The following is a 13,708-nucleotide window of genomic DNA, read 5'->3' on the forward strand; positions in this document are numbered from 1 at the left end:
CTTTTGTCCTCTGCCCTCGCGTATTTACCCTGTGACATGCATCAAAGAATTACTCAGCACAGTATTTTCAAAACAAAGAAAGTGGTAAGGGAAGTTGAAGGTTACTGGCAGAAGCAGCTGTTCTAAGGTTTTCATACACTGTTAAGCTATATGCAAACCAAAGAACAACTGCAAAAATCAAGAGCTCTCTCCAGAGTATTAGGAAGAAAAAAAGAAACCCCCAAAACAACAGTGAAATTGGATGCCAATGTTTTCCCTTGGGCATCACAGCTCGCTATGGTTTTATGTCATAATTTATTATACCAGAGTCCCCTCCCCCAGGCCTACACAGTTTGTCATTCAGAGGCAGAAAAGATTATTTCTAGAACATATTTATTGCTTATTCCCAAACCAAATCCTTGTGGGACCGTCTGCAACGTTCCACGTGCCAGCCAAATCCGGAAAGCCATGCAACTTAACACCACTTTTTCCCTGCCATCAGACAGAATCTAGCCTGTAACTATGTATGAACATTTTCTAATACTTATTGGCAACGAATCCAACTCCTTTGGTCATGTCATTACCCAACAATAGCCCACAATCCACGCGATGCTGACCTGACACCAGGTAAGCCTACCAGTTCCTGTCAAGGAGATGCTCTGTGAGCAAGGGTGAGATGCCACACAAACAGAAACTGTCTCTTTCACCTTGACTTTTCCTTTTTCCTGGCAGACCAACATCCAAATCATGACTCACTCACCTGTACAGACTCCGGTGCCAAGCTTTTCCTCTGCTGGGCAGACTTCTCCATGGCTTCACTCAGAGACTCAGCATATTTCATCATTGCTTTCAGCTGAGAGTCTGTGAGCACCCAGAGCAGGTCATCAAGGAGAAACATCAGCTTAGATGCCATTACATTGCAATCTTTGGTCTGAAACAGCAAGGAGGAGTCAGGGACTTTAAGAATTGCAACCACATACATACATTCTTCATAGTACACAGAAGCTGTAGCAGAAACAAGAGATGCTGCTCTGAAACTGAGAAGTTAACTTATCTGGTGGATGTCCACAGTACCTCCTCTGAGAGGAAAGTAGTCAAAGCTACCTCCTCTTTAGGAGGCAAATTGCTCGCTGGTTTAAAGAAAAAAAAAAAAAAAGGTTTAGTTTTGGTTGGGGTTTTTTGTCATCACATTTCCATTGACAGCTAAAAATAAGGTTACCAGGCATTAATCTCCCACTAAAGAGATGACAGCTCTCCTTGGGATGTTCCAACAGATTTAAAAACTTGCTCCATACATGTTAACCCTCCCCTGGGAAATAAACTGCTTTGACATTTGATAAGAACACAGCTGTCTCCAACAGACAACGCAGAGCGATATAGCAGCTTGGGCTCAACATTTGTGAAGGAAAAGAACGGTTGCTGAGGAACGTGGGAAGAAATATGCATCATACTGCACCAGGCAGCGAGACTGTATCCTGCAAAGTATGGAGGAAACTCTCACCCTTCTCTTGAGAGAGATCTGGATCCTCCCCTGGTTGGTAATGAGTCTCAGAGGAGTAGTAACAGGATCCTGATCGCCATTGTCAGTGGCATCTGCTTCTATCCGAAGCGTCTGCCAGGTGAGCTCTTTGAATGTCAAAACCTACCCAGAAGGAGAAAAATAGAGAAATGTTGAGATTTTCAACAACTTCAAGGATTAAACTAAATGCTTAGAAGATGTGGAATGAAACAAGGCCACAGAAAATCATTCAATGCACTTTTCTTCTGTGATCCCAGTACAAAAACAAAATCATGCCCCAGGTAACATCTGACCCCCTCTCTCACACCAACTTTAAAACCAGACAAACCACAAGGGCATTCAGAGCTTCTCCAGTTTCATTCTCTCAGAGGAGCTCAGAGAAAGCTCTGAACACAAGTCAGCTCTCAGCCACCCTGTTCCAGCAAACAGTAGGGAAGCTCACGGAGGCTCCCTACCATCGCTGTACAAGAATTCAGACAACAGCCTGATTACCCTAGAGGACTGGGGTAGCATGAGTGCCACTCTTCTGTGCACGTTATGACAGGCAACGTAAGACAACTCTACCTCTCCTCTCTGTGGATCAGTAATGCGGGTGAGTCGCAAGTCACTCTGTTGCCAGTTTGGGTTGACACTGTAGCCTTGAAGCTGCCATAGCTCAAAAGAAGCATGAAAGGCCTTGGAGTGAATCTTGATGGTGATGGAATTGACAACAATAAACATCCCCTCCACGACCTTTTCAGCAAAGCCATATTCACTGCAAAGAGAAGATCCCTCAAAGTCATCACCTGTTACCACAAGAGGCCCAGCAGAGGTAGGGCTACACAGAGAGAGACCCCAAGGTTTATAAGCAATATTAGAACCACTTAAACCTGAGTACAGAGAGGCCAATGGTTAACCACAGAGAACAACGGCCACCTATACCCCAGCAGCATGTCAGAAAGAAACCACAGGGCTCAGGGACTGACCTCTGACCTGCAGCAAGAGCAATGGGAGACTGTCCGTTGGGTGGCCGAGGCTCTTCGCATGTTCGCATCTCTACTTCCACTTTATCCAGGTACTGTAAAGACAGAACATGGGAGCGATAAATACAAGACCGAGACTCAAGGTCAGCCTGCCAGCCTTAGATTTGAGACTCTAGGGCAGAGATAACCAAGCTCTGGAGTCTCCTGACTCTCCAAGAGTCTCATGTGTTAAAGCTCCCATACCATCAGTGCCAGGAACATGGGGTAATCCGAATCCCCAGAAGTGGAGGGGAAAACAAACAACAACAACCAGGCACAAGGTTGCCCTGGACTTCACCAAGAGCTCAGCCCAGCTCCATCCTGCAGTGAAATGTGGGTCTCATGGGAGGTCACTCATCGCCAAACAGGACTATTCTCAGAACTCCCCTTCCCCCATGTGCTAAGGGCCTAGAGGATTTAGGTCAAATGAAAATTTGAGTATGCACTTCAGTTTCCCTTTGCAGAATTTTTCTCAAGTAGGGGAGATTAAAAAGAGTGAGGAAGAAAAGGAATGAACAAGAGAAGAAACATTACCAGGCAGATAGGGTGTGTTTTCAGCTTTGTCCACTGGATCTGAAACAATAAAGTTGAGGTTACAAGAGTTATCTTCATATTGGAAAGTTTGCAAAATTGCAGGAAACCATCTGAGCCCAAAGTTTGAGCCCCATTTCTCTGAGAAACGACCACAGTGACAATCCATTGTGTCTCACCAAATCCAGGTCGAACAGGCTCACAGAGACAAGTGAAAAGACATTCCAGCCACCAGACCTATAAATCCAACTTCGCTTTTGGATCTCACACATCATCACAAGTAATAGATATTCTGCAGGTCAAATTCCCCATAAAGGAATATGAAAAATGAGAATGTTCTTGTACTTAAAGAGTTTATAGTTAATTGCTGCTGTTACTGGAAGTCAGGTAACTCTTTAAAAAACTGTGCACAAAGCAAAAAGATGCATTTCATTTTCTTACAGCAACACTTATCTACAGTTCTCGTAGGAGGGAGAACAAATGTTTGTTACTAAATTAAGCAGATCCGACTCTAAAAACAGGGTGGATCAGATGAGCAAGACAGGCTCATTTTTATTGTCACTTGGCAGAGTAGAACCATATTTCTTTTACAGCAAGTCTCTTTGATATACTAAAAACTTTTGCATTCATGTAATGCAACTATGGTTAGTACCAACTGAGATTAAACAATCTGGCATTTCATATGAACTGAAAAAATCAATTTTTTGCTCTAAAAAGCACAAGGAGGAAGAATTTGTAAAAGAGTTCAGCGTGCAAAAGTGCAAGTGCATGCACAATTTCAGCGATTATGTATGTAAATGGATAACTGTGGGCATAAAGGCTGAGTGCAGAGAGTGCAGCTTTTCACATGCACTGATCACCCATTTCTTACAAATTGCATTTTCAACAATTAAGACTTAAGTTCAATTTATTTTTACAATACCTCACAGCACAATTAGGCTTTCAGAGAATGGCACTCCATTTCTCTCTGCTTCCTATTCCTGTTGGAGGTCTATGTTACTTCTTTAGCATTAAAAAAAAAAAAAAAGTCAGTGGGGATGAGGGAAGACACAGAATAACTCCTCTGCTATCGAAATAGCAGGGAAATGGGAGGGAATGACCAGAGAGGCCTGTAAAATCCTAAGTGACATGGAAGTGATGAACAGGGAACGATTGTTCACTATTTCTTCCAATAACAGTACCAGGAGGGTATCAACTAAAACTAGTATACACAGGATCAATAGAAGCAAAAGCAGATGTAGTTAAGCTGTGAAATTCTTTGCTGTAGCACACTCTGGATGTTAAATAAGTGGGTCCAGAAAGCATCTGGGCAAATTCCTGGAAATTCATCAATGGCTATTAAATACAAACACCACACTGCTGGCTTGACAAGTCACCTGACGGTGAGGAAAGACCACAGCACACTTCTCCTATGCTTCTCTCAGCATCCTCTACCATCTGCTGCCAGCCACCATCAGGAGCAGAGTGCTTGGCAAAGGCAGCCTTTGGTGAAACCTGCTGTGGTTATCTCATAGCATTCAATCAGCAAATATCACACCTAAAGCACAGGGATTGACATGTGTGGATCAAATCGCATCATGATTCTTCATCAGAAATTCCCAAGTGACAAACAGAAGCTGCCAATGGAAGGCCTCAACTCTGTCTGGGGACGCGAGCGCAGCCTCCTCTGCTCACCCTGATAGATGCCTTGTTACAGTAGACCCGAGTGATGGCAAGCCAGGTGGGCAGCTCCAGCACATTCTGCAGCACCTCTTCATCCAGCTCCAGGTTGGTCAGCTGCCCCTGCCCTTTCAGCGTGCTCAGGTTGATTTTGTCTGGGGACAGATTCTTAGTAAACCTACAAGAGAAGAAAGAGGAGACTCTAAAAACAACCCCCAGCAAAGCTGTGGAGACTAGAAGAGCATTTAAAAGAGCTATTTTAAGTATAAGAATCTGCTTTCTGTTTTGTTAAACCCTTTCTGACATTTTTAAACCCAGGGTATATTGGTTGCTCCAGAAAAAAATGTCTTTACACTTTGACATTTGAAGGACTTTATTGTTTGCTTGGTTTTCATTTTAAGTCAAATTCAATTTTGAGAAACTGAAAATTCCTTCTAAAGCACTGGGAACCTGGAAACCAGCAAAATTGCCCTAGGATAAAACCAAAAAAAACCAAAGCCAAATTGCAGTAGGTCAGCAATTTAACTCCCCCCAGAAGTGCCATATCAGCAGTAAAAAGTTTAATTATCTAGATTCTTTTTGAAGTTTTTGACACAGCAAAGTAAAAGATCATGAATAGATTACTTTTATGGCTGTCTCTTTAAACACCAGTCTCGCAATGCAGCCTGCTCTTTGGTCAGCAGGTCCAAGCATGCAGCCTAATTCCCCTCCCTAGTGACCAGCCCAAGCTCCCGTCCTCCTCTCCTTTTGGCAACCAGCAGCTGCTGCTCTCTCTGGTTACAATTCCTCCTTCCAAGGGCTTCTGTCGTTTCCACCTCCCTCGTATGCAGCCTAGTATCTTCAGATCCCTTATGTGCCTGAGATTTAAATGCAATGGATGAAACAATTTCAGCAGGACTGCTCAAGAGCAGTGTATTCTGGTGTAGATCTGAAAACCTCTGACTTCCTTAAAACCACAGTGGCCCCTAAGGAACCAGAAGAGCCAGTTTAGAGGGCACTAGACCACAGAGGCTGTATGTGTGTCAGCAACACCTCTCCGGGATGGCTGTCTCCGTCAAACAACCCTTCTGTGAAGAAGGGGCTGCCACCAAGGGAGCAAGGCAGCTTGCACTCCGCAGTCACAGAATTCAAAGTTGAAGACTTCCTGCCAAACAACTTGCCCACTACTGAAGCCAGGGCTTATTCCACACATTCCTCCATACTAATGCTAATTCTAATTCTGTACAGTGGTCCAGAAAGCCAAAGAGAAAGAAAGACCCTATTGTCAGCGTAAGCAGGATTAGGCTCACAGTTAGTCACACGCTGCCATTCTCTCTCCTTTCTCTGCACCAGCAGCATGAGCTACTTCTCTGTGAAAGGCACAAAGGGCATCTTGAACAAAGTCATCGCTAAAAGAGGGGAGGGGAGGAGGAACCAGAGCAACACTGTGGGGATGGCAGCTGATGTGGCCACCGTAGGAGCACAAGGTATAGCACAAAACTGGCTGAAGCACCAGAGCGGCTGCTGGTCAGTCAGCCCAGGGCTTCCTGGGTCAAAAGTGCCTTTGCAAAGCAAACGTTTTGTTAGGAGAAAGTCTGACGGATGGCGAAGAGCCACTGATGTCAACCCTGTGTTACTGATGCAGCAACTCCTGGAAGAGGAGGGTGGCACAAACAGCTGTGAGTTTGCCTACCACTGCTTTTTACCTTGATCCCTGCCACGGTAGAGTCTTCTGCTACCACAGAAGCCTGAGTCAGACATTTATTGTGTCATGCTGTCACCTCCCTCCCCTGAGCCGAAGGTACACACTGACAGCTGATTAAAGACCAAGTTATAACACACCTGCCAGCATCTCAGCCTGACACGTTCACTTAAAACTTGTTACTCCCTTTAACTGCAGGCCCTCTTGTTTAAACACACCCAGGAAGGTGGCCAAGTTCAACACTGCTTCCCAGCATCTATACAAAGGAATAACATATTCCACAGTGTGCTACAGCAGCTGCTCCACTGGCGGGGAGATGCAGGGATATGCTGAGTGTCTGCAAGATTTCCGCTTGGAGTCCTGTTGTGAGCACCCACAATCTCAGACACTGCTGAAAATTAGACCAAATGCCTCCGGGGGCAATACAGAAGCATCCTCATCTTGCATTAGAGAACCAGCTCTGTTGAAAGCTGTTGTAATCATGTCCACTTGGGATTGGATACTAAGAATAAAACAAATACAACCCAGACAGGTAGGTAATAAAAAGCACTTGGCACTGTTAAGCTCACAGGCTGCTATGGGTAGTGATCAGCTTACAGGTGGGGAGAGGCTGAGGCGCAGAGCAGCTTTCTCACACTTGCAAAGCAAGGATCAAAACCCTGGTGTCTCAAATCCTCATCCCAGGCTAAGCATGCTTAGATGAGGAAGCTGCTTTCAGCTGGTAATGCAGAAGAAAAATATAAGGACATGTCTAAACCAAGGCACTACTTTTATTTAGTGTGCATGTGTATCAAAAGAAGAGTAACACAGTGAAAGGGCACTAAAGCTGTGAAACAGGACACTGGTGGAGAGAGTGGTATGAAACATGATCTAGCTAAAAACAAATAACTATTTGTAATCATCTTCAGGGAAAGGCTGCAGAGATCCTGCTGAGCAGGAAAGAAAACCACCATGAGTACTACCAGACTCTACAGAAGAATCCTTTTCACGAGGCATTCTAGATGCACCAAAATGTGCCATCCCACTCCCCAAGGAGAGGTTATGGACCCCACCGATGATGGGACAACAGAAGCTGCAAGTTTAGTAAACAAAAATCTAAAACTGAAACAAATTCTCTCTTTTAAACCACACAGTCAAAATTCCTGAAGGTATGCCTATTACCAAGTCTCCTGCTCTCATCTGCTTCTCCTGGAAAGGAATCAGAGATCATCAAAAGGAATAACCTTCACATTTAAGACATTTTCATACATGTAATGCATGTTAGATGGGGCTTACAAGAGGAAAACAGATGAAGTGTGCCTGTGAACTTGGGAGTTCATAGATGCCAAATCTTCATTACTTCTTGAAAGGAACTGCTTTGGTCACTGCCAGGGGAAGGAAAAAGCAGTGAGAGCAGACAATTTTAGACGTTTGTTGGCAGACTCGCTCCATTCATACTCTTCAACAGTAACATTTTTGGCAGCATGGATTGCTGGCTTAGAGAAAAGTGAATGAAAATGGCAGCTATTAGGAAAACTGACAGTGTGGGATATTTGCACTTTTTTTTTTTTTTTTTTTGCAACTCTAACAGAAGTCACATAGCGCTAAGCCAGTAAACTCAAAGGACAGCACTCCTTTTGAGCTTGCCAGGATTACCATGACAAAAGTCAAACCAGAAAACCTTTTTCTATCTTCTATGGAATTGTCACTGCAGAGTCACAAGGGCATTTTGCATCTGTGTACACTTACATGAGCACGCATGCATCCACACGAACAATACCGTGAGCAACATTTTGTCTCTGAAAGTGTCTGCCAGGCAGAAGCTGATCTGCTGCACAATAGCCAAATGGACCATCACAGCCACCAGCATCCACAGAAAGTCTTCAAGTGACTAAAAAGGTCTTGCTGCATTCACAATCAAGGCAATGGGAAATACAAGCTAGAAGCTTATTAACAGCTATAGCTAGGCAAGTCCTGCTAGGTCAAACCTCTTAGTCCAGTGGCGTGTGGAGAAGAGTTTTCCCTACAGTCTGTTTCCCACCATTTCTTTCCATTTGAGATGACACGAGTGTTAGGGCTCTCAATCAATGTTCATAAGAAGCAGACAGATGCAGTCATTAACAGCGCTACCCTAATTTCATAGACTGATGGTCTCATCCTAAGAAGCTAACAACACCCAGATGATTTAAACCTCAACACCTTCTTGGGATTTGGCCTAAAAGACTGTAGTTCTTCACAGAAACCCTCAGCTTTCTTGGGCAGTTTCCGAGATCATGATTTGATTTACTCTGAAGCTTCATTTCAGGTTTTAGATGGGGAAGGCACAGGAGTGTCAGTCTATTTGCTCAATCATCAGCTTGAATATGTATCAAAACCTGATGTTACTACTAAAAGAACGACGGCCCAATTCATCAGCTTGCATATCCAGAGGCCACAAACTCATTGATTGCAAGAGGGAGTTTGGCCAAATCTGATTGCTGGCCCAAAGCCAGGCTATAATCATAAATAATAAATTTATGTTCACATTTGTAGCTGTCTGGCCACACTGTCTCCAACTGAGCAAATACATAGACAGATAATGTCAGTAGAAGACGTCTGAAATCAGAAAACTTCTCTTCAGATCCATCTCTCCCATTACCTTGCTGCCACGTGGTACAGGAACCCTCTCGTCAGCAGCTTCATATACTCAAACTAGATTTTCTGTCTCAGCTTCTTCTCCTGCAGTTATTCAGTAATCATCATCTATTGTATGTAACCACTACCTACAGCTAAACACATTTATTTCTATTAATATCGTTGTTACTATGGTTATTATATGTGAGAACTAATTAGCAGTACACCAGTGACCTTGATTTTACTTAATGACAAGCATCATCTATTGGCAGAAGCAAGTAAGTGTATGGCTTGCAGTACTAGCCACAGTTGCAGACAGCAGATGGAAAAATACTCAAAACACAAGTAAGCCAGGAAGGGGGGTAACTTCTCAGCTGCAATCTGAAAACAGACAAGCAATATCAACGGCTCCAGGGAAACTGCTGCAGACAAGGTTCTTACCTTCATAAGGGTAACAGCAAGGGAACAGAGGAAGATTTTCTGCCTTAATTTGTAATACATATATGTAATCTAAGCAACTATAGCAGAAGGACAGAAATTAGACATGGAAAAAACCCTATATTCTGGCCAATGCAGATTTGCTCCTTAACCAAAATCTTTCCCAGAGTCTTGTCTGGTTAGGTTTTGGACAGGCCATTTAATGGGTTTTCCATCTTCCTTGGGAAGGTCTTCTACAATCCAAAAATCTCTGTGGTAGGCCATTTCCCCTCAGATTAAACCTTCTTATCTCAGCAGCCAAAGAGCATTTTTACTTGGAAAAAAAGGTTCATCACTAATAAAAGAAAAGGTCAGTGACTTCCAAATACAGAAAAACTTTCAAGGAAGACAGCAGCAGAAGCTTTAACTGCAAGACATGTGTCTGAGAATGAACTGAAAAATAATTTTGGAGGAAATAAAACTGGGCAAGTGATCAAAACTTCTGTAAAAAGGGAGAAAACAGCTGCCTCAAAGACAGATAGGAAGAAGAAGTAAAAGCCCTTTCAGGAAGAAAAGCCATTTTACTTACACAAGCTTTTGGTATAACTGTGGAACAATCTGTCTGGTGAGCATGCACAGTACTACTCAAGATTGAGAGATTCAGAGATGCAGACAAGGAAGAGAAACACACTGAATTAGCAGAAGACGAGACCAATTTATGCACAGTATTAGATGGCATCTATTACTAATCTAGTTGGTATCATACCAACTTAGTATAAAGCCATTTAGAATTGAATGGAATCTGATCAATACCAAACTAACCAATTGTTTAGAAGATGGAAAGCACCACATCTTATTACTGAAAATCATCTCCGTAACTCCAGCTACGCTGTGTACAGTACTGGTGTACCCTAGATATACTGGTAGGCAATAATATTTTCCTTTGCGGACAAAGAGGTCCCAATGCAATAAGCCTAATGACTTCACCCTACTTAAGTTACACAACAAACTCTCTACATGTTACCATGTAACCCTGTAACAGCCTTTAGCACTATACTGGTAGGCTCCTTATCAGGGTAGATTTAAGTGTATCAATGTGCCTGTATACACATACCACTGCTGGCTTTAAATTATCAGCTTTCTGTTTTTCCAAGCTTCAGCTACATTGAATAAAAGGCTGGACCGTTCAACTACCCAAAGCCAAACACAGTTTCACATGGGCCACAGACCATCTCTGAGTAATCAATTGTCTTGGCTCCAAGTTATCTACTACAATACAACACGGCTGAAGTAAAAAGACTTAGAAATTCAATTCAAAGTTAAACTTGCAGAGGAAAAATCCACATTTCCGAACAGATCAGGAACAAGACTGAACTATTACACAAAGCACGAATGTCAGCTCAATCCTCACTGAAGTCTGCCTCCCCATGTACTCAGACCCCTGAGGACACTTTCTTGTCCCAAACAGAAATGACTCTTAAGCATTCTGAATACTGGAAAACTGCAAATGCTCCAGTCTAGGTGTGCTTCTTGCACCACACCAACTGTCAACCAATTTGGTACTAGGAGACCTGTAAAGCAAATCATAAACTAATCTGAAAGGCAAAGAGGCTGGGGTTTTGGCAGGGGTTGAACTCCACCTCACTGAGGAACTGTTTTACTATTTTTGGCTCATCAGCTGGAAGCTCAGTAAAGTTTAAATGCCAGCTGCCCCATGCTCCGAAATCTGGAATGCAAACCCTCGTCAGCTGCCAGGGAATTTCCCAATACTAAACCTCAAGCAAATAATAACACATGAAAGAAAACTAGGAAGAAACATATAAATAAACGCACTAGTCAAAGCCCCACTTCTCAAATTTTAAGAAATTACTTCGCCCTGCAATCCAACCTGCATTTTTGTTTCCAACCTGCAGAAAATAACAGGTTATTACATAATTCAGACTCAACAGAGCAGCTGCAGAGGAGGTAAGAGCTCAAGGAGTCTCGGAGAAGAAAGACAAGCAGAGAAGAGTCAAGTTTAACAGCCCCTTTTCCTGACCCATCACTTAGTCTGAAGAGTAGTGGTGTGTGGAGAGGTTCCATGTGGCCAGCGCAAGGCTCTGCAAAACCCAGCAGCTGATGCGAGGATATATCCAGGCACATATTCCTCCTGAGCTACTGAAGCGCAACTTATTTTTGCTGCAATAAGAGTCTATTTAGCATTCCAGAAATGGCACACACTTCTCTCTCAAGCTGAGTTGAAGTGGTTGAAAACACCTTGTATCCAGCAGCTGACACAGGCTTCATAAAAATGCCAATTTGGTTCTTCTGGTAAACTGTAGTATAGCAATCCTGATTTTAGAGATTACTCTCTGTGAAAGGACAATGCCACATCCTGTTATGCGCGCACTCTCTTTTCCCACCCAGTCTTGAACAAAGAAGTGGTAGCTGTTTATTACTTTATTCCATAATAGCCTGGGGTTCCATTTTTCCGTCAAGAATTCCTCAATATTAAAATTTTAGAAAGTAAAAAAGCCAGCAAAACGTACTAGGAAAACAAGAAATTTCCAAATTACATTAAAGGGTTTGCAACCAGCCTTAAACGCTTTGCTAGACACAGCATGTAAGAACTTAAGAGACAAACTTATTACTGATGGTTCAATGCTGGATACCTTGGGAGCTCTGCCTGATGGCCTGCAAAAGAGCAGTCACTGCTGGGAAGGAGACTTGACAAAGCTTCTTTCTTATAAATTGGCTTCAGAGCTTCTTGCTACAAACTGTTTCCAGCCCATTCCCAAAACTGCTTCTATTTGCCAGTGCTCCCAGGGCTATTTTCAGAGCAATGTACAAACTGGCTCGTTAGAATTATCTCTACTTAACCACTGGGGAAACGATGACACCCAATGATTAAGCAACTTCCCCATAGCCACACGAAGCACCACACTGCCGACTGCCCTCCAGACCCAACTGCACGCTCTACCCAACACAGCCCTGTGGCAGGTGAGCTGCAGGCATCTCCCATCTGTCCCCAAACCCTCCCACCTTTTGAGACGTGTCCTGCTGCTCTCAGCCACGTGAAGATCAAGATGTAGAACTTAAAAAATTCAGGGAGGTTATCCACACCTGGGTTACCTGCTCTCTATAACATACCTGTGTTGCTCAAGTCCCCTTCAGCCATGCCAAAATGCATGCAAGCCCCTTGCAGGCATGAGAACGAAACCACATTCCTCCTCTGCTATTCTCTGCCATTGTTTGTCCGAGTGCTGGCTGCAGAGGGGGTTTATTCTGGGCTTTGGCTACCAGTTTTGTTTTACAAGCTTTGGATTCTAACTTGTGTGCTTTGTGGCACTTAGGCACCAAAGAAACTATTACCTGGCTGAACAGAATGCACTGAAAATCAGGAACAGAATGCTTTGCAGATGGAAAAGTAATGGCTTTTTTATCATCAATTTTTAACTGCTAGCAACTTTGTGGTTTCATGTATTTCCCATAGCTGCAACAGCTATTTTAGGCAAATTATCGTCTTCAGCAGTAGAAGTTTCCCTGATCACTGAAGGAGGATATTAAAGCAGCTAAAGCCAAAATTGCAATGTTGGTCTCAATTCTAGCAAAGAGACTCTGTCCCAGGCAAAGGTTCTCCAGAGGTCCCTTCTGCCTAAATCACTCCATGATTCTGTAGCTTCATCAGGTCCAGATGTAATTTCCCCACTTTCCTCCCTACCCACCACAGTCTTTAAATTTCTTCCAGTTAATTTAGAATCGAGGTCAGGAAACTGGGAGAAACCTGAAGGGTTAGGTGGTAAGCACACACCTTATACTGATGGCAGATCCTTCTAAATGAGAGGGTTTCCAACACTTTTTACTCACTGAATGTGCCATCACTTTGGCTGTCACTGCAAAGGCATAGCTGCATCTCAGCGTTCGAGCACGCAGCGATGCTGCAAAACACTTCAGGACAAGTGAGAAGCAAACAGGCCAGAGAATTCAGGCTGTATTTTCTTATGGTGATTTCCAGATTGCAGCATTTAGTCAAGAAATCTAAGCACTGAGGGGAGGAAAAAAGCGCTCGTTGGACTTAGGGAATTCCCCACCCCTCTGTGTTGGGCAAATGATGCATATCTGGTACCACAATCTGACCTTCTGCCCATGCAAGCCACAGAGCCCATCTCAACAATTCCTGAATGGCAGAGGCTGAATCCCATTTTCTTGGCTGAAGAACCACGGCTTCTGCCTCTTGTCCCCATCTTTTCTGAGGAGAAGGATGGGTCCCCTCAGGATAACACATCTCACTTCTGCCATCCTGAGCTCAGAGAGTCTAGTACCACCAAACAGCAGGATAACCACCAGCTA

The 13,708-nt window shown here is 43.5% G+C and overlaps 1 protein-coding gene across 1 annotated transcript in view; it reads right to left on the reverse strand.

Moving 5' to 3' along the window:
- The window catches only part of BLTP3A (bridge-like lipid transfer protein family member 3A), a 35,574-nt gene that overhangs the window by 16,777 nt on the left and 5,089 nt on the right, over positions 1 to 13,708 (reverse strand). The window contains exons 2-7 of the mRNA XM_052814593.1: positions 4,705 to 4,867; positions 3,034 to 3,072; positions 2,464 to 2,555; positions 2,063 to 2,252; positions 1,481 to 1,621; positions 740 to 910 (exon numbers count right to left, since the gene is read on the reverse strand). Coding sequence (XP_052670553.1) covers positions 740 to 910; positions 1,481 to 1,621; positions 2,063 to 2,252; positions 2,464 to 2,555; positions 3,034 to 3,072; positions 4,705 to 4,867 — 796 coding nt within the window. The remainder of the gene's footprint in view (positions 1 to 739; positions 911 to 1,480; positions 1,622 to 2,062; positions 2,253 to 2,463; positions 2,556 to 3,033; positions 3,073 to 4,704; positions 4,868 to 13,708) is intronic.

The sequence above is a fragment of the Harpia harpyja genome, chromosome 19, assembly GCF_026419915.1.
Source record: "Harpia harpyja isolate bHarHar1 chromosome 19, bHarHar1 primary haplotype, whole genome shotgun sequence".
NCBI lineage: Eukaryota > Metazoa > Chordata > Aves > Accipitriformes > Accipitridae > Harpia > Harpia harpyja.